At 44.4% G+C, this 19657-nt stretch overlaps 1 protein-coding gene across 1 annotated transcript in view; it reads left to right on the forward strand.

Moving 5' to 3' along the window:
- GUCY2C (guanylate cyclase 2C) overlaps positions 1-19657 on the forward strand; it is a 53005-nt gene that overhangs the window by 24775 nt on the left and 8573 nt on the right. The window contains exons 13-22 of the mRNA XM_037514306.2: positions 1200-1262; positions 1797-1868; positions 2322-2426; positions 4403-4489; positions 6475-6607; positions 8291-8428; positions 8941-9029; positions 10661-10752; positions 13173-13331; positions 18578-18770. Coding sequence (XP_037370203.1) covers positions 1200-1262; positions 1797-1868; positions 2322-2426; positions 4403-4489; positions 6475-6607; positions 8291-8428; positions 8941-9029; positions 10661-10752; positions 13173-13331; positions 18578-18770 — 1131 coding nt within the window. The remainder of the gene's footprint in view (positions 1-1199; positions 1263-1796; positions 1869-2321; positions 2427-4402; positions 4490-6474; positions 6608-8290; positions 8429-8940; positions 9030-10660; positions 10753-13172; positions 13332-18577; positions 18771-19657) is intronic.

The raw sequence follows: 19657 nt of genomic DNA on the forward strand, positions 1-19657 counted from the left end.
CCCCTTGTTTGCATCTGACCCAGGATAGAAAGGCACACATTATAGGCCTGTTCTAGGAGGAATGTAGGAAAGGGGAGCTTTACTGTGTGTCCCTAAACCATGGCTCCTCATTTGTCTGTATTAGGCACCTCTCACCTATCTTGCTCATTGCTGAAGAAATCTGCTGGTGTTCGCTCCAGTTCTTCCCCTGCCAGGAAATAGCAGCAGCAGCACCATCTCTCTGTCACTCACCCCAGTCAGTGCCAGCCCCTGTCCCACCTCCCCCTCCCCGGGAACACTGGAGTTGAGCTTTGTCATCAGAGCTTTGCTGATGAGGAGCTGAGGGGTTAAGAAATGGGCAGGATGGCACGCGCGAGTAGGGTTATGGCTCCTCCAACAGCTGACACTCTGTACAGCCTGTGTCCAGATGTGTCCACCCACCTCTTCCTCCTCAACCCTGAGAGGTAGCAGGGCTAGAATTTCAGGAACAAGGCCAGGGTTTCTACCCAGTCGAAGTGTGAAGCTGAAAATCCTAACACCCTCCCTCCACCATATTCTCATGAATTTTTATTCCAAAGTATGCCAGGAGGAGGTGAAGATGCAGCCCTTCCACAGGAAGAATTAGTGGGACCCCCTCAAACAGGGTCACCCCAATAGGATCATGTGACTTGAGTTTCCTTCAGGGGTAGGGGAAAGAGATTCAGTGAATGTTTAACACCTTTTAAAATTAATTGCCAACACATAAACTCTTGAAATGGCATGGAAAAATCCGCATTACCAGTTCCTTTGGATAAATCAGATGCACTGGCAGCTGTAGGCTGAACCCAGAGCTGATAAGGTGGCTGCCCGCAAGCCCCCTGCCTGATGTCCTCGCCTGCACTGCTACTTAGCTACAGGCAAGTGAGCAGCTCAGATCACAGCAGGCTCCCCATGAGCCTCTGTCTGTATCTACAGGCAGTGATTCCCCATAGCAAGGGGCTAGGGGAGGAGAAGTAGAGAAAGTCTTCAGCTGAGGCAGGCCACTGGGAGAAAAGTAGAAAACCAGCACCCATGAGAGGAAGAACAGAAAACCCTGTGTTAAGCCTGAGTGTTAGTTACCTGGAAGAAAGGCATTCCCTGGAGAGGGCAGGTACATCCACCTGCTCGAGCCTTTCAACCTCGACAGGCAGTGGGTTGGACCAGATGTGGTTTCTGTTATCACCAGCCTTTCCTTTGACCAGATCGATGATGACAAGAGACGAGATACAATTCAGCGACTCCGTCAGTGCAAGTACGACAAAAAGGTGACCGTGGTGTCCCCTGCTCCCTGGGCTCTCACTCATCAGCAATCTGGCTCCTGACATGGACTGTGTGGGGAAGGGAGTAGAGGCCCGTGTACCCGGGTGGCTTCAAGGGGCTGTTCTGGAGTCTTCCACAGGGATGGGCAGGGCACTGCATCAGAAACTCACAGTCCTGGGCAAATTAAAGAACAGATACAATTTTTTTTTTTTTTTTAGGAGGGGTGGAAGAGGAAGGAAAGGGAAACTTATAAAAGAGATTCAGAGCAGTCCAGCAACCCTCGTATTCTGGCTCACTGCAGAGGGAATATGAGAATTCCATGTGGGAGTCTTCCACCCGCCCTCCCGCCTTCCCTCTCTCTCCTGGCTCACTTAGTCAACTTAAGGAAACCATCAGGCCAGAGCCTACCCTGTTCCAGGACCAATAAAGTACCGTCACTGCTCTCGGGAAGTTAGTGTAGTGGGAAGACACGCCCACGACTCACCGCGGGCAGGCAGGTTCCACTGTGCACTGTTTCCTCAACCCAACTGCCTTTGCAGCGCGTGATTCTCAAGGATCTTAAACACAACGATGGCAATTTCACCGAAAAACAGAAGATAGAGTTGAACAAGGTATGTGTCCCTTGCTGGAAGCTCTTAATTAATAAATAGATTCACTCCATGTTCCCCAAGTGCTGAGGTGTCCCCAGAGGAGTAAGGGAGCACCCCAATTATCAGGGTCATTATTGGGGATGCTGTCTAGGAAACCCTCAGACCCAAAAATGGGTGACTGCTTGTTGAGAATTCTAGCAAGAGCTGTTCAAGAGTACAGTCTGCTGGTGTAAATCTACTGGCCTGTCTTAGAAAAAGGTATTGTTTTGGAGTAGCCAAATTTGTGTGAAATCCCTTGCTAAAAAGGAAGACTCTCGAGTATGATATAATAGAGCTTGGAGTCAGAAGTGGGTACTGCTGTTCTGAGGTAGCAAGAGCAACGCATCTTCCCAAAGATCTGAAATCTCTGTTTTATTAGTATGTTCATGTTTATGCTGGCACTTTCTGACTTAGTAAATAAACATGTTCTCTTAGTTGCTTCAGATCGACTATTACAACCTCACCAAGTTTTATGGCACGGTGAAACTCGACTCGACGATTTTTGGGGTGGTGGAGTACTGCGAGAGAGGATCCCTCCGGGTAAGGAACAATGACCGTTTCCATGGGAGGGAAAAAAATATGTGCAGCAATTTTAAGATGCTCACTCAATGAAATGACATCAGAGAGTGATCAGGAAAAGGTGGTGGGTCCATCTGCTTATTCCAAAATAGATCACTCAGGCTTTGTCCATCAGTCCTGCTGTATCTTTAAATAGAACAAGCCCCGTGAACATTTTGATTGATTCTGTAAATGATAACTTAAACTGATGCGAATATAATAAACATGATGCTAGACATAGCAATGAATCATACTGTGATTCATTTCATTCCAATGAGACAGAAATTTTAGAAACCAGATAGCTACCTGCTCAGAGTGTCACACGGCCTTTTATCCCTACAATGCCTGGTCCACATGCAGACACGGTGTTTCCGGCTCCCTACCATAAGCAGGACATATCACTCACCTGAGTGGTCCTGGGTTCCCTCCGGGATGGCTTGTTGTGGGTTGAGGACAGGTAGCATGTGTTGCATCATGAATCTCAAAGCCAAGGCTGAGCCCAGGCAAACTACAGTCCCCTCCCCGGGGTCATCACTACAGCTTCTGCCCATGGCAGATCCCATCAGAACCTACTTTTGTGGAGAAACAAAGGAGAAAATCTCTCCCTAGACGATGACCTAGACATGTGAACTCACTATTGAACCAGTGATAGCTCTTAAGAGAGACAGGGTTTTAACTAAGCTTATTTAATAAGTAGCCACTCTTTATAGTAAAACTCTTACTGACAACTTAATAATAGTTTCTTGTTTGGGGAAGTAAGCCAATAGGAGAGTTAATTTTAATGCAGGTGCTGTAACAATAATTTCCAAAGAAGGGTTAAAGTCATTCATTATTCAGATATGCCTGGCTGGGCTGTGGGGGGCAGGCTGAGTTACAGGGAGTCAGAGTAGCCAGACTCTAAAGTCACTCTTTCTCTTAGGACTTGACATTTTCTGTACTTGTTTATTACTGCTTTTTCCTCTCATAATTTTTGTTCACTGTTGTACCTGCCTGGCACATGATAGATGTTTAATCCATATTTGTTACATGAGTGAATCAACGGCTCCCACACAGGTTAGCCCAGGTGGCTGTGTACTGACAAGCTGGGAAGTGACTGTCCTTAGTCTGTCTAGGGAGAGACTTTCTCCTTTGTTTACCCACAAAAGTAGGTTCTGATGGGATCTGCCATGGGCAGAAGCTGCAGTGATGACCCCAGGGAGGGGACTGTAGTTTGCCTGGGCTCAGCCTTGGCTTTGAGATTCACAATGCAACACATGCTACCTGTCCTCAACCCACAACAAGCCATCCCAGGGGGAGCGCAGGATCACTCAGGTGAGTGACATGTCCTGCTTATAGTAGAGAGCCGGAAACACCGTGTCTGCATGTGGACCGGGCATTGTAGGGATAAAAGGCCATGTGACACTCTGACCAGGTGGCTAACTGGTTTCTAAAATTTCTGTCTCATCAAAATGAAAGGAATCAGAGAATGGTCTAGCACTGATGTAGAAAATATTTCTAATTTTAAAAGATTACACAAAAATGCACGAACTCTGTCTTATTGACAGAGGACTTCAGAAACTTACAGCTATGAAGCCAGTGGGTCCAACTGATCATGTGAGCAAAAACAAAAAGCACAAAAGGATTTGTTGACAGCAACTCCCTGTTTACCAGCCCTGCTGGAACTCTGAGGAGACACGCAGCCCAGCCCATCTCCAGGCAGGAGCGTCTGCTCGTTCCTGATGGTGGAAGTCCTGGATTTGGGACATGGTGTCTGCTGCTCGGCTCTGTGGAGGCAGCCACCTTTAGTGCTTAAGTAGGAGAGGAAGGAAATACACATTCTGGGAGCCAGGGCCGTGGGATCCCCGTTGCTCCTGAGCCCAGGACTCCTGATTTAAAGGTCACTGTTTGCTATGACAGCATCTCCACCCACCCCACCTTGCTCCAGATCATCCTCTTCTGTTCTCTTTCTCCACAACCAGGAAGTTTTGAACGACACAATTTCCTACCCTGATGGAACATTCATGGACTGGGAGTTTAAGATCTCCGTCTTGTATGACATCGCTAAGGTAAGAGACCTATATAAAAGATGTTGACAGGAAGCTAGTCCAGCAAGGTATCAGCCTCTTCGAGCACTGGCTTCCTTATCAGTAAAATGAGAAAGTGCACCTGTGTCACAGGGTGTATGTGAGGATTTCATGAAACAATTCATGTGTTCATCTAAATCTAAATGTTCACTAGACAGTGACTTTTTTATTAGTATATTCTTTTTTTTTAAATTTATTTATACAAGAACTGGGGTACAGGCCAGAGGCGCAGGAGGATGAGAGAATCCACCAGAGACAGAGCGGGGAGCAGAACAGGCAGAAGGACCAAAGTACACTGCTGAGGGGAGCAGCGGGCGAGACAGGAGAGGTCTGCGCGCCATGTGGGAATCTCCCTGGCCCGCTGGGAATTGAACCCGTGTGGTGGAGGCTGCAGACAGCTTCACAGTGCGGTGCTCAACATGCTGCGCCACCGGAGAGGCCCTATTAGTATATTCTTTCTGCACCCGACTGAAGGCACATTTTCAGTTTTGCTGAAAATAAAAATCATGCAAAGTTGCAGGGGAAATGACTGTAACCTTATGTTTATAAGGGCAAAGGGGAAAAGCGGGCATTGATCTTGCACCAGTCAAGACAAGAGTGAATTTGCATATCCCCAGACACAATAAGAAAAAGGAAGTGGGTGCCAGTAACCAGCACCTCATTCAAGAATGAAGAAAAGTCAATCCTTCTTCACCACACAATACCATTTTGGGGGGGCCACATTTCACTCCTGTGGTTGAGGCTGAAAACCAGTGTCTGTTCACAATGCATCTGGCCGCCAGAGGGAAGCACAGCAGGCAAAAAACAAGACATCAAGCTACTCCCCCAAACAGGCTTCCCCCTTCAAAATAGAATGAAACTGATTAGATTTTAATAATCTAGCCTAGACCCTTCATTCAAAAAGGCATAGCCATGTTATTCCTATATCTGAATTGAGTGGACAGAGCGCCTGAGGGATCCCCAAGGTCACAGGTCAAACAGAAATACTTTAAAAGAAAAAGGATTTACCCTTTGCTTCATACTTCTTAAAGTTATTGATCAGACTCTTTAGACAATTCCCTTTCGGTGTCAAAACTAGATGCAGTGCTTAGGCAAATATTAACACCTTAATGGTGTTTTTAAAGTGCAATTAGCTTAAAGTGTGATGGTGTGACTCAAAGTGTGTGTGACATGATAATAGGTCTTTTTTTTAATATTTTATTTTATATAATTCTTACATCATTTTTCATTTTTGTACAATGTATGCATTTTCCGTTTGGTTATATTCCCCATACAATCGCACCCCCTTTATTTTGGCCCTAATCCTTCCTCTCCCCGTCCCCTCCCCCCCCGTAGTGTGTCTCTGTTTTATAGTTGCTTGTTGATTTTGATTTTTTCTTTGCTATAGTCTTTTTCCTGATCCCTTATTTAGGTTTTCTAGATTCCTGCTATGAGTGAGACCATCCGGTATTTTTCTTTTTCTTTTTGGCTTATTTCGCTGAGCATGATCCCTTCCAGCTCCATCCATGTTGCTGCAAATTGCATGAGTTTATCTTTTTTGATTGCTGAGTAATATTCCATGGTGTATATGTACCACATCTTCTTGATCCAGTCATCTATTTTTGGGCATTTGGGCTGTTTCCAAAGCTTAGCTATTGTAAACAGTGCTGCTATAAACATAGGGGTGCAGGTGTTCTTTGGAATTGATGTTTCTGTGTCCTTTGGGTAAATACCTAGGAGTGGAATTGCTGGATCATATGGAAGCTCTATGTTTAGTAAGTTGAGGAATCTCCAGACAGCTTTCCATTTATTAAAACACTGACGCAGCTGAAGAGCATACTGGAGATGGGCTGGCCAGCCTGGTTCACACAGAGCTGGGCTACTGGTCTGTCTCCTCAAAATTTTACACTAGCTCTGTAAACAGAGACTTGGTATTAGGAAACCACTAAAACCACCTGCTTTCCTTGTTTTCCTCTGAACAACCGCAGGGCATGTCATATCTACACTCCAGCAAGACAGAAGTCCATGGTCGTCTCAAGTCCACGAACTGTGTGGTGGACAGTCGAATGGTGGTGAAAATCACAGATTTTGGCTGCAATTCCATCTTACCTTACAAAAAAGGTCTGTAATATATGAATGTTTTACTGCTTTTCCGCTTTTTAGATCATTTTCTCTCCTGGCCACTTAAAGTGCTCAGGAAATGGTGGGATTGATCCAAAAATAAACACTTGGAGCCTCAGAGGCAACAGCAGTAAATTTCTTAGTAACAGAAAGAAAAGAAATTTGTGAAAGGGAAAGGACTTCTCATGTTGTACATTTACCTGTCCTCTCTGTACTTCAGGGTTAAGCAGCCTCAGCCATCTAGCACTCAGCTGCCTCATGCCCCAGACCCAAACACTAAACTCTGCTCCTCATTTAGTTTGCAGGCCACTAATTTTCCCTTCATAAAAGAAAGTTACATTCTGCCCCTATTTCTCCAGTCATGTCAAGCAGAGTACAACTCAGTACATGCTTGTTGAAGACCTACTGTGTGCCAAGTTTGGTTGGTCACATAGTGGAACAAATCTCCCTCCTCAGAAGGATGACTTCCCACCATATGAAATTAGATGAACTGAAGGTCAAATCCAACCATCCTGAACACCACCCACTAGCAGTATCCACTAGCTATTGGCTACCTGAAATTTTAGCCTAGGTAATTTTACTTTCCTTTCTTAAGACCCCAAATCTGAAAGAGTAGTTGCACACGAATCCCTAGTCACATGGTTCACAGGACAGAAACTCAAAACAGGAGTGGACATGTGGATAGAAAAACAAATGAGGAAAATGTACCTCATCAAAAACATACACTATTCCTTACAACACAAAGTTATTTCAGTGAAACTGTAGAAGGTAAAAATCCCAAAAAGCTTACCAGGACCTTGGCGACCTTGGAAAATTGCAAGGGTTGGAAGAAAATCAACTGTCTGCCCTGTGGTTATTACATAAGACAGGTGATAGTTGTCCAAACCCAAACACAGGACTCAGGAACTGTGCACTGGACTAAGTGGAAGCAGAGGGAGTGGCAGGGCAGCAGCAAAGTGCAAGTAAATTGTGTGCAGTACAGGAAGCAGAGAAAATTGTGGGAACCAGAGAAAACCCATCTGCGGACAATAGCTGACTGGGAGGCTGCCATTGTGTCACATCTGGGAACTTTCCACAACTATCTTTGTTTTAATTGCTGCCTTTATTTTCCTTCCGTGTATATAATACTTTAAGTAAATACAGATATAGAATATAAATTTAAAGATATAGAAATGTAATTCTATAATACAAAGCGTGTTTTTTATTACATAGTCACATTTTAATATTACATTAAAAATATATTATTTCCTCTTACAAAGATATGTGAGTACATTTTATATATCTAGAGCTTTTCATAAGTTTGTGCTGTATGTCTCCTCAGCTCTTGCGTCCCCAGCCTCTCATATTCTACTGCATTCATTCCACGAATAGTCACTGAGTACTTCCCGTACACCAGGCCCGATTCCAACTGGACCTTGAGGGTTTGGGGACTAGGGTTCTAGCACTTTTAGGGATGTCATTGTATTATGACCTTATCCAAACCTTAGCATGATGTCATCTGCTTGGAAGGCAAGTGTGCATTGTGCTTCTTGGCTCCAGCATGAGGCCAGAGGCCTCCCAAATGGGGGCCATGTAAATCCCAGGCCTCTGCAGTCCAGGGCACTTGGGGTAGGGACTTAAGAGCCCAAGTACAGGTTGGAAGCGGCTCACCGCCCCTACTTGCAATCTCCATGCTGAACACAGACCTGTGGATGGCCCCAGAGCACCTCCGCCATGCCAGCATCTCTCAAAAGGGTGACGTATACAGCTACGGGATCATCGCTCAGGAGATTATCTTGCGGAGAGAAACCTTCTACACGCAGAGCTGCCGAGATGAGAAAGGTGAGAGGCGTCCCACCATGCATCTGCCAACCTGCCTGCAGGGCCACTGAGATCTGGGTCTGTCATGCCCACCTCTCAGTCGCCTCCTCTGCAAAAGCAGTGACTTACCTGCAGGACCTCTTCACCGGGGGTTGGGAGGGTCAGATGACTGTGTGAAAGTTAGAGGGCCCTGGAAACAAAGTGTCCTCTGGGTGGGGAGGGTGGTGTTCATTCTATCCATTCAGCCCCTGCTGACTGAGCACTTGGTGCCGGCTCTGGGATGGGGTGGCTGAGGGATATGGGCCGGGTCAGGCTGGAGCCTGGGTCAAGGGAGCAGAACCTGAGTTTAAGGTGACCAGGGAGGGAGCCCCCCTTCAGCTGGTGGCTCGTTCATTTGTTCAACATCCACCTATTGGGTGCTGACCTAGACCCCCACAATGTTCCTGTTGGGTAAGAGAACCAATTCCAAGTCAGGCCACTGCCAACATTTCCTTCACGCTTTCTTTTAATGTGAACCCCCCTCATCCCATCAGAGAAGCTTTTCAGAGTGGAACATGCCAATGGACTGAAGCCCTTCCGCCCAGACCTGTTCCTGGAAACAGCAGAGGAAAAAGAGCTGGAGGTGAGTTCGTTCTCTCTGAGTGTCTTTGAGTTGCTGGTGTAATATACCACAAACTTGATGCATTAAAATAACAGAAATATAATCGTTTATAGTTCTGGAGACCAGAAGTCTGAAAGGAATGTCGGTCAGCAAGGTGATGTTTCCTCCAGAGACTGAAGGGAGAATTCAACCCTTGCTTTTTCCAGAAGTTTCTGGCAGCTATTGACATCCCTTGGCTTATAGCACAACAGTCCACTCTGGGCCTCTGTGAACACACTCCCTTCTCTTCATCTCCCTCTACCACCCTCCTATAGAGGGATAAGTGTGATGGTATTCGGGCCCACCAAGATAATCCAGAATAATCTCCCCACCTCAAGATGCCTCACTTAACCACTACAAAGCCCCTTTTCACAGGTTCCTAGGATGAGGATACTTCTTACCTTTGGGGCTCATTATCAACCCACTGCATTCCTTTTTCTCCACATCCTCGCCAACAGTTGTTGTAGCTAGATTTTTAAATATGTGCTGGTCTCACGGGTGTGAGATGGTATCTCATGGTAGTTTTGATTTGCATTTCCTGATGACAAGTGATGTTGAACATTGTTTCATATGCCTGTTGGCCATTTGCATTTCCTTCTAAATAAGGGACCAGGAAAAGGACTAATTATAATAAAGTAAAAATCAAAATCAACAAGCAACTATAAACCAGAGACACACTGGGGCTGGGGAGAGGAGGAGGGAATAGGATCAAAACAAGGCAGGTGGGAATTGTACAGGGACTGTAACCAAGATGAAAAATGCATACATTGTGCAAAAATGAAAAATGATGTAAAAAATATGTAAAATAAAATGCTCAAAAAAAAAAAAACTTAAAAAAAAAAAAAAAGAACATAAGCCTGGAACTAGAGGGCCTAGCAAGGCCTGAAAGGCCAGGCCTGGGCTGGGCAGATCAGCCCTCTGGGTGGTGCTGTCCCTTTTCCGCTCCAGCATCGGCAGATCCTTTACCGAGGCAGGAGCACCCTCTAGTGGTGAAATAGGGAATCGACGGTTGCGACGCTGTCCCAGAGCTTCCTGGGAACAATCCATTAAGGCAAAGAAAAGAGCCAGGGAAAGCATCTCATTATCTGTGGTCATGTTTGTGGCTTATCTGAAACTGAAGTTCAACTGAGTGCCCTATACTTTTATTTTCTAAATCCGAGCATCTTACTGAGGTGCCTTCACAACCTAGTTAAATCACAGTCTCCTGGGCGGCACCTGAGCATAAGGAATGTGGTAAAGGTTCCATGGGCTTATCCTGCTGTCGGCCAAAGTGGACCTGCCTGCAGCTCTCGGCATCACTTGCCTCCTATTCCCGGTCCCAGCTGGTTCTTGCTCTCTCCAACATACACACTGCAAAAGGCTATTAGGCATTTTGTCTTCACCATAGACCCAGCCTCTTCCAAATCTGCAGCACCTCTTCGATTAATGCAGGGCCCACAGGATGCTCTGGACATGGAAGTGCACGTGCTGATATACTGGAGGGGCTGGGTGAGCGCATCCTCATTGTCACAGCTGAGAAGCTTGAAGATATTCCATGCCTTAGTTACAGCCACCATGGAAGAGAATAAGAAGAGGAACCAGCCACTAAGCTAACCCGCCCCTCTGTCTTCCAGGTGTATCTCCTTGTAAAGAACTGCTGGGAGGAAGATCCAGAAAAGAGACCAGATTTCAAGAAAATCGAGAATACTCTGGCCAAGATATCTGGGTATTGTTGAGATTCTTGCCTTTCCTCACTAATTTCAGATTCTTCTCATGACGACTGACATTCGGTGGCATCTGAAAAACAGTTTGACAGTGTTTGCTGTTTGCCAGACCTGTCTCAAGGGAGTAAAGATGTTATGGTGACTAATAGACCATTTTTCAGGGAAATAATCACTTGAAAGTTAAAATATTCAAGGACAAAATTTTCGTGATTAAAACTTAAATTCTGATCATAAGTGTGTTGGAAACTGATACTTGTGCAGGTCGTGAGGATATAGACTGGAATAAGTTTGGCCATTCAGTTTTGAGATGAGGGAAACCAGCAAAACTTTCACTTCTAGAAGTGATCAGCGCACAAGAGGAATGATGTGCAAGCAGAGCCCAGCCTCCTGTTAGCTTGTAACGATAAAGCCAGATCCTAGGGCAAAAAGCCTGACTCTGGATGAATTCATTAGACCAAAGGGGCTCCAAGCAGGGGCTCCGGCTTTCCAGCCCACAGGAAGCACACGTGTCGCTGTGAAGTGGGTTGGAGGGCATTAAATTGGGCAAGATGACCTCTGCATGCCTTCCAGCTCTGTCTGTAGCTCTCCTTCAGTCCACAGTCCAGATGCCTCAGAGGGCTGAAGCCCAGGGCTGCAGATGAGCGAGAGGGCTGTTGCTGAGTGGCGATCTTCACCGTCACTTGCAGGAAAGGAGCAGGAAACAATAAGCAATGTCATTTCTGCCCGTCTCTCATCCTTTCACAGACCTGCTAGTCAGAGCAGATGGGATCGAATGTGTGCGGGTGAAATGTAGATGCACGAGGATAAACTGGCCTGATGCTCAGCCTTTGACAGGGTGATTCTCAAACTTGGCTGTACGTTGAGGTCACTTGGGAAGAATTTCAAATACAATACCCACGTCCTGTCCTGGAGAGTCGATGCTGTTGACCTCTATGCAGGTGACATCAGGAGCTGCCGTGGCACCGCAGGTGACTGTGCAGCCAAGGTTGAGAAAACTGTTTCAGTGGAACCAGCTTATCATGAGAGAATCCACCTGCTCCCTCAGCCTTCCTACCAAGAATACGCTACCCAAGTATTTTCCATAAGAATCTCCCAGGGAACTTGTTAAAAAATTATTTTTCTTAATCCCAAACCTAGCTGCTTCCATCACATGGGTTCGCAATAGGACTCAGCAATGTGTGACTTTTTAACCAACGTCCTCTCACCCCAGGGCATTGCAATGGAAGTGTGTTCTCAGCAGCTTCTTGTTGTCATAATGAAGTGTACGGACGAATGATGAGTCCAAGCCTGTAATCCATCAGTGTGCCTCCCACCCACCTCACAAGCGACCCTTGTGCTTCCTGTGGCTTGGAAAGCCGGCCTCGGAGCCTCCTTCATATAATGAACTCATCCAGAGACAGGCTTTTTGCTCTAGGACCTGGCTCTGTCCTCACAAGCTAACAGGAGGCTGGGCTCTGCTTGCATGGCATTCCTCTTGTGCGCTGATCACTTCTAGAGCCTTTTTATTTTTTTTTTAAGATTTTCCCTTTATTGCCAATGATTAATAAAATGTTAGAAAACGTAAATATGCAAGCAAGAGGAAACACCTTGTATTTCCCATAGAGCACCACCAGTTTTCAAAAAAAAAAAAAATCGAGATTAATTTTTGCTAGTTTATAAACTGACTTTTTCACTTCTACACTTTTGTGTATTTGGTTCTTTTCATTTGTATTGAATGATATGTGAATGTTCCATCCTGCCAGAGTATTTTAACTCCTTTTTGGTTGCACATCTCGGTGATTTGCATATTTCACATGTCACTGCATTTGTGATTATTTCCCCTGGATAATATTTTTTTTTTAAGATTTATTTATTTATACAAGCACTGGGTACAGTCGGAAGCGCAGGAGGGTGAGAGAATTCACCAGAGCCAGCGCGGGGAGCAGAGCAGGCAGAAGGACTGAAGTACAATGCTGAGGGGAGCAGCGGGAGGCAGGAGAGGTCTGCGTGTCATGTGGGACCCTCGCTGGTGGCCAGGGATCGAACCGGCGCTGCAGAGGCTGCGGGCAGCTTCGCAACCCAGCGCTCAACCGCTGCGCCACCAAGGAAGGCCCTCCCCTGGATAATTCTTACACCAGAGCTGAAGTGCAGCCTTGGTGCTTAGGGCGCATTTTCCCGTCGGCCCTCCAGGAAGGTCACACTGTTGTTTTTTTTTTTTTTTTTTTTTTTTTTTTTTTTCCTCCTCCTTACCTGCGTTGACTACCGCCTTTCTGACATTCACTTTTCTTCTAATTTCTATTTTATTTTTTTCCTGATGTTAAATCATTTGTTATATTTATTGCCCCTTTTGGTTTAACGACCTGTCCATCGTTTGCCATTGTTTCAATGGACGTTCACCTTTTCTTAATAACAGAGACGAGCTCATGATCTGTACTACCCACAGCCTTTTTCATGACCAAAAGAATGAAAGTTACATGGACACCTTGATCCGACGTCTGCAGCTGTATTCCCGAAACCTGGAGCATCTGGTGGAGGAAAGGACACAGCTGTACAAGGCAGAGAGGGACAGAGCTGACAGACTGAACTTCATGTTACTCCCAAGGTAAGTCCCTTTGTGGAAAGCTTTCTCAGCATCTATGGATATTATCATACAGTTTTTATATTTCTTTCTGTTGATGTGTTGGATAACATTGATTGATTTTCGGATGTTGAACCATCCTTGTGCCAGAGCAATAAGACAAAAGAAAGACATACAAGGAATCCAAATAGGGAAGGAAGAAGTTAAACTATCACTATTCGTAGATGATATGATAATATACATAGAGAACCCCAAAAACTCCACAGAAAAACTAATTCAATTCATCAATCAGTGTAGTAAAGTGGCAGGATACAAAACCAACATGCAAAAGTCAGTAGCTTTTCTATACACAAACAATAAGTCTGAAGAAGAAATCAAGAAAACCATCCCTTTTATTATTGAAACAAAAAACAAATACTTGGGAATAAACCAAGGTAAGTCCCACTGGTGTCACTTCCCACAGCTCCACAGCTGTCCCTCCTACCTTAGGGCCAAAAGCTCATTTGTCCAGCATTGTTTTTCTTTGCAATGATATGGAATAGTTCCCTTTGGCATATTCCTTAACACATCACTGAATTTATTTTTTTTTTAATTTAGGTATGTATACAAGAACTGGGGTGTAGGTCAGAGGTGTGGGGGGGGTGAGAATTCACCAGAACAGAGTGGGGAGCAGAACAGATGGACTGACTGAAATACACTGCTGAGGGGAGCAGCAGGCGACACGGGAGAGGTCTGCTGTGCCTTGTGGGTAGCTTCCTGGCTAGACGATCAAACTCGTGCTGCATGGCTACCAATAGCCTCATAGTGCTGAGACTTAACCCCTTGCACCACCAAGGAGGCCCACACATTATTATGTTTAAAAATACATACACTTTGTTAAGCCTTGTTGTGCATTACCATGACAGAAGAAAAAAGAAGGTTGAAGTCCCCAGCCACAGGTTCAACACTCACAGTAGTAATAACTAAGTTTAGCTAGTAATAAGTTAGTAGTAATGACTAAGGAATGTTAACATGAATTAGATATTAAAATGTGGAAAGCAAAGAGGCAGGCTTGGCGAAGGTGTCCATATCAGTTACATCAGGAAGTGATGTTCTCTTCTCATGAAAGCATAATGAAATCTCCTATGAAATTAAGGACAAGCTTGGCATTCTCAAATTAGAGAAACTAGTGGGAATTGAGGTCATGTTGCACCGTCTACTACTAATGTACAATCTCAGGCAAGTCATCTCAAAGCTATCGGGTCACAACCTCAGGAGTTCTGCCAAGAAATTCTAAAATGGTCCAGATACACAGAGGGCCAGGAGAGACCGAAGAACAAGGCAGCCCAGTCCAGACAGGTGGCTGGACAAATGAGCTTTCGGCTCTAAGAACTGAAGCAGTGATTGAGGCAGGTCTGGGATAGCTGCAAGCTAAGTCGATTTCCTGCACCAGGTTCTTAAAAGCTTATACAGAGGCCTCAATTGGGTTCAGTCATGTACACTGTCCAGATGTTCTCAATAGCCCATTGGTCTCTCAAGGCCATGTGCTTGGAACAGTAGTAAGTATGGGCACAGCAGGCAGAATGTATCTTCCTACTTTGCTCAGGACAAGTGAGCGGGCTAAGGAGCTCGGTTGTCTGGGTCCAGCCTGTGGGTGATCCAGTGGTCACCTCCTCTCCGTCACCTCCAGCAGCTCTAGCCCTGTCACTCCTCTACTTCACAGGCTGGCCCAAAGAATCCTCTGAAATACTGAGCGCCATATAAGGTACTTGTGCTAGGATGCCCCTGGTTGTTATTTCACTGTAGCTATGCCTTTTATATAGTACTTACATGATCACTTTATTTTGAATCCATGATTCATTTATAATTCTCCATTAGTAAAGGAATGATTTTGAGACTGTCTGAGCTGTTTTCTAAACCAAAAAAATTTCTCTACAATTTAATTTAAGAGGTAGGGTTTACCTATATGTCCTGTTCAGTCATGCACCCTAGAATGCAAAATGAATGTGTCCTCACGGGGCCTGGGTATGGTATCCTTGGAATAGGCTGGGACCCTGAATATGCACTTCAGAGGTGATTCCTGTAGTGATCCATACCTCTTGGCTATATGATGCATAATTCATTGCCTGGTCTTTCATGCTGAGTTTTGACAAAAACATCCTGATTATTTGGCTGCCTTCCCAGGGTGTCATCAGCAGTGGTTTCAACCAATAATGCACTCAAATGATTTACAACAGCTGGCTCATGCCTCAGGATTTTTTAACTTTGGATCAGTGTGTTTGTTCCACTTCAACCACTAGGTGGCAGATGTTTTACCGTCCTGCCTTCAGATCACAAAATGCAGACCTTCAATAGCTGCAATACACCAGAACTCCAGTGCAACTCACTTCGATAACTTATGTAAACATTCTTTATATTTGCAAAAGAAGATTGACATGTACATGAACAATAGCTAAAAGAGTTGAAGCACTGAGGGCAAAAACTAAATTAGACTGCACACAGGAACCAAGATACAACTATAACATTTATTTGAATAGTACCACTGGGGGGCTCAAACAGATTAAGATAGGAGTTTCTTCTTGTGAGAAGCCCTTATAAAACATCTCTGTGCACTGCTTGTGCTAGAAATGACCTACCATCAAAATTCACTGTGAATTCACAGCCTTTCTTTCTTTCCCAATATTAGCTTCTCTCTCTCTGGGCAACATATGGTGCACTAAGCTTAAAAGACATTTCAGATATAAGCAGTAAGATGATGAGCAACAAAGGTGTGATACCCAATTTCATCATTACCATTACATTGTGTAGCTTCCAAAATAATCTATACCCTTATAGTAGTCATGTCAACAGCCATCATCCCAGAAGTGGCCCTATAATCTGACTGGCCATACCAAGAGGGTGTTTCTTGTTTTTTAAACTGTTTTAATTGAGATAACATTGGTATACAGTTCTGTATATGATGTAGTGGTATAGGTTATATCTCCCAAATGCATGTCACCACACCACAGCCACCACCAAAACCTCCATAACCCTCCACCATGGTGTGTTGGGCCTGCTCTCTGTTATTCCTACCCCCCCCTCCCCATTTGGTAGGCTCAGTTCTGCAGATTTCAAGAATTTCCTTTTTTAAAAATATTCTACATAAGAGTAAAATCGTCCAGTATTTGTCTTTCTCTTCCTTATATTGCTCAGCACAATCCCTCTAATTTCATCTGATTTCTTGTCACAGATGGCAAGAATTCATGTCTCTATAGCCGAGTAGTATTCCATTGTGTACCTGCCACATTTTCTTGATCCGGTCATGTGTTGCTGGGCACTTAGGTTGTTTCCATAACTTGGCTATTATAAATAAGGCTGCAGTGAACATAGGAGGGTATATATCTTTTCAAATTGGTGGTTTAATTCTTTGGATGGAGACCTAGAAGTACAGTTGCTGGATCATATGGTGAAACTGTCTTTAATATCTTGAGATGCCTCCATAGTGTTTTCCATAGGAACTGGAACTGGACCATTCTGCATTCCCACTGACACTGTAAAAGTGCTCCTTTTTCTCTTTATTTTCACCAACACTCGTTTCTAGTCTTTTTGATATGGGCCATTCTCACACGTGTGAGGTGGTGTCTCATTGTGGTTTTGATTTGTGTTTCCCTAATAAGTGATGAGTATTTTTTCATGTTCCTGTTGGCCATCTGTATGTTTTCTTTGGATTAGTGTCTTGAGTTCTCTTGCCCATTTTTTGATTGTGTTACTTGCTTCTTAAGTTGTATGAGATCTTGGACATTAGTTAGCCCTTTGTTGGATGTACAAGTATTTTCTCCAAAGGAACATTTTCCCAAGTTTTGTTTCTGTACTATTGAAACCCCGCCCCCATGTTTTTTAAGGTCTCTAAATGAGTGTTGAGAATCTTGTGGCTCCTGTTATCCAGGGGTGGCCAGACATTCCTTCTTAGCCGAGGTCAGCACACCTCCATATCCTCCCTGCTCCTGATATGCCAGGCCTAGGTCACAGGGGAGTGTGGTGCAAAACAAATCTGAGCTCTGGGACTGGCTCACCCTCAGTGGCTGTGGGACCATCTGAAGGTCATACTTTCTTTTTGAATGTCAGTTTTCTCATCAGTAAATATGATCTGTAAAATGATCTGTCCTTGGGCCTCCCTGGTGGTGCAGCAGGGTTGAGTGAAGCACTGTGAAGCTGTCTACAGTCTCTGCAGTGCAGGTTTGATTCCCGGTGGGCCAGGGAGATACCCACATGGCACGGCAGACCTCTCCTGTCTCACCCACTATTCCCCACAGCAGTATATTTCAGTCTGTCTGCCTATTCTGCTCCCCACTCCGTCTCTGGTGGAATCCTCTCACCCTCCCGCACCTCTGGCCTGTACCCCAGTTCTTGTATAAAAATAAATCTTTTTTAAAAAATGATCTGTTCTCCATGACCCCCTCTTGTAACTCCCAGCTTCCAGGTTCTGATTCTAGAGCTTCTACAGCCTTGTACTTTACAAAGTGACCCCAAGGGCAGACAGGGAGCACACCACCTCATATCATCCCAATCACCATTTTCTCAATGAAAGTGCAACTTAGCTCATGAAGGAAGTTGGAGCCCTTTCTCATGGTTCTGATCTGCTCCTTAGCTCTTCAACAGAGATACTCTAAGTGGCTTCTCTTAGACCTCTGGAGTTGTAGCATAATTTTAACTTGTTTACATGATGATTGACTGTGCCTTTTAAAGGACCCACATATGGTTCAAAGTATATCACCTACATTCTGGTTCAGAATATATCAAAATTCATTTTCAAATGCATTATTCCTCCATATTAAACAGTGCCATGATAACTATGCCAGGGAAGTAAAACTCGTGACTCTAATGACAAAGTCAGATCTGATTGCTCTGTTGATTCAAGCTCTTACATTGAGTTTTCTTCCTGGTTTATGGATGCAGCGCTAGATCTGGAAGAAGCTGGCCATCTACAGAGGTGAAAGAGGGCAAGGGTGTGCATGTGTTAGGCTTATGTAGGTATTAGTTATGTGTTCTAGTGCATTATGCTTAATACTGAATCTGCTTATGTTCATCTGAGTTCAAGTGCACAAATTATATGGGTATATAATATATACATTTGTAATATATCCATGTGTGTGGCATAAACAACTTGTCTTTGCTTCCTGGTCACCCAATACACTGGGGAAATTCCAATTTCTAGAATCCTTGGTGGATAACTACTACTGTCGCAAAGACTTATATAAGAGGAAAAAATTACTGAAGCTGAAGGCATTTTTTTTTTCCTTTTCCTCATCCAGACTGGTGGTAAAGTCTCTGAAGGAGAAAGGCACTGTGGAGCCGGAGCTATACGAGGAAGTCACCATCTACTTCAGTGACATTGTGGGTTTCACGACCATCTGCAAATACAGCACCCCCATGGAAGTGGTGGACATGCTCAATGACATCTACAAGAGCTTTGACCACATTCTCGATCACCATGATGTATACAAGGTAATCACGTCACCTAGCAGGTGGGGACCAGTGTAGGGCCCCAGTCAGCAGAGCTGGAATTGGGTTCTAGTATTATTCAGGAATTGTCACCTCTCATTTCACATTTAATGAATTGGTGATTGAATCTCAGCTAAGAATGAAGAGGACCAAGAAGGGTCAAAATAGCCACGTGACTTTAACAAGTGGTATGTATAAGCAACAAAGTACAGCAGGATTGGATTTAGGATACTGTATTAAGAGAAAATGGCTCCTAAATCATCCAAAATGTGCGCAATGTCTAAGTTAAGTACAGATGAAGCAGAAAAGACACTAAAATTCTAATAAGTAAAATAATCAGTTTCTCTGTTACCTTTTGTTGTTGAAATAGCAGGTATCATTCAAAGAAAACTAAAGAGCAAAGACTAGAACATTCTTTTTTTTAAAAAAAGATTTATTTATGCATACAAGAGCTGGGGTGTAGACTAGAGGTGCAGGGGGTGGGGGCAGTGGTAGAGGATTCATCAGAGACAGAGTGGGGAACAAAACAGGCAGATCTACTGAAATACACTGCTAAGGGGAGCAGGGGACTAGACAAGGAGAGGTCTGCTGTTCCATGTGGATTTGCTCCTTGGCCGGGGTTCAAACTCTTGCTGCAGTGGCTGCCGAGAGCTTCATAGTGCTGAGACTTAACCACTTGCACCACCAGGGGAGCCCCTAGAACATTCTTTAAGTTCAGACGTGAGGGCATAATTCAGAGGAGTAAAAAAAATTTATACAATACTGCTAAGATAAATCCATTTATTATACGAAAAGTATTTAGAAGCACCATACACGAATATGTATTATATCATTTTTTGTCCAATAATATATGAAAAATGATTTAAGTACTAAAGATGATTTTAAACATT

Source organism: Talpa occidentalis, unplaced genomic scaffold, assembly GCF_014898055.3.
Source record: "Talpa occidentalis isolate TD23 unplaced genomic scaffold, MPIMG_talOcc4v2.1 talOcc4.16, whole genome shotgun sequence".
Taxonomy (NCBI): domain Eukaryota; kingdom Metazoa; phylum Chordata; class Mammalia; order Eulipotyphla; family Talpidae; genus Talpa; species Talpa occidentalis.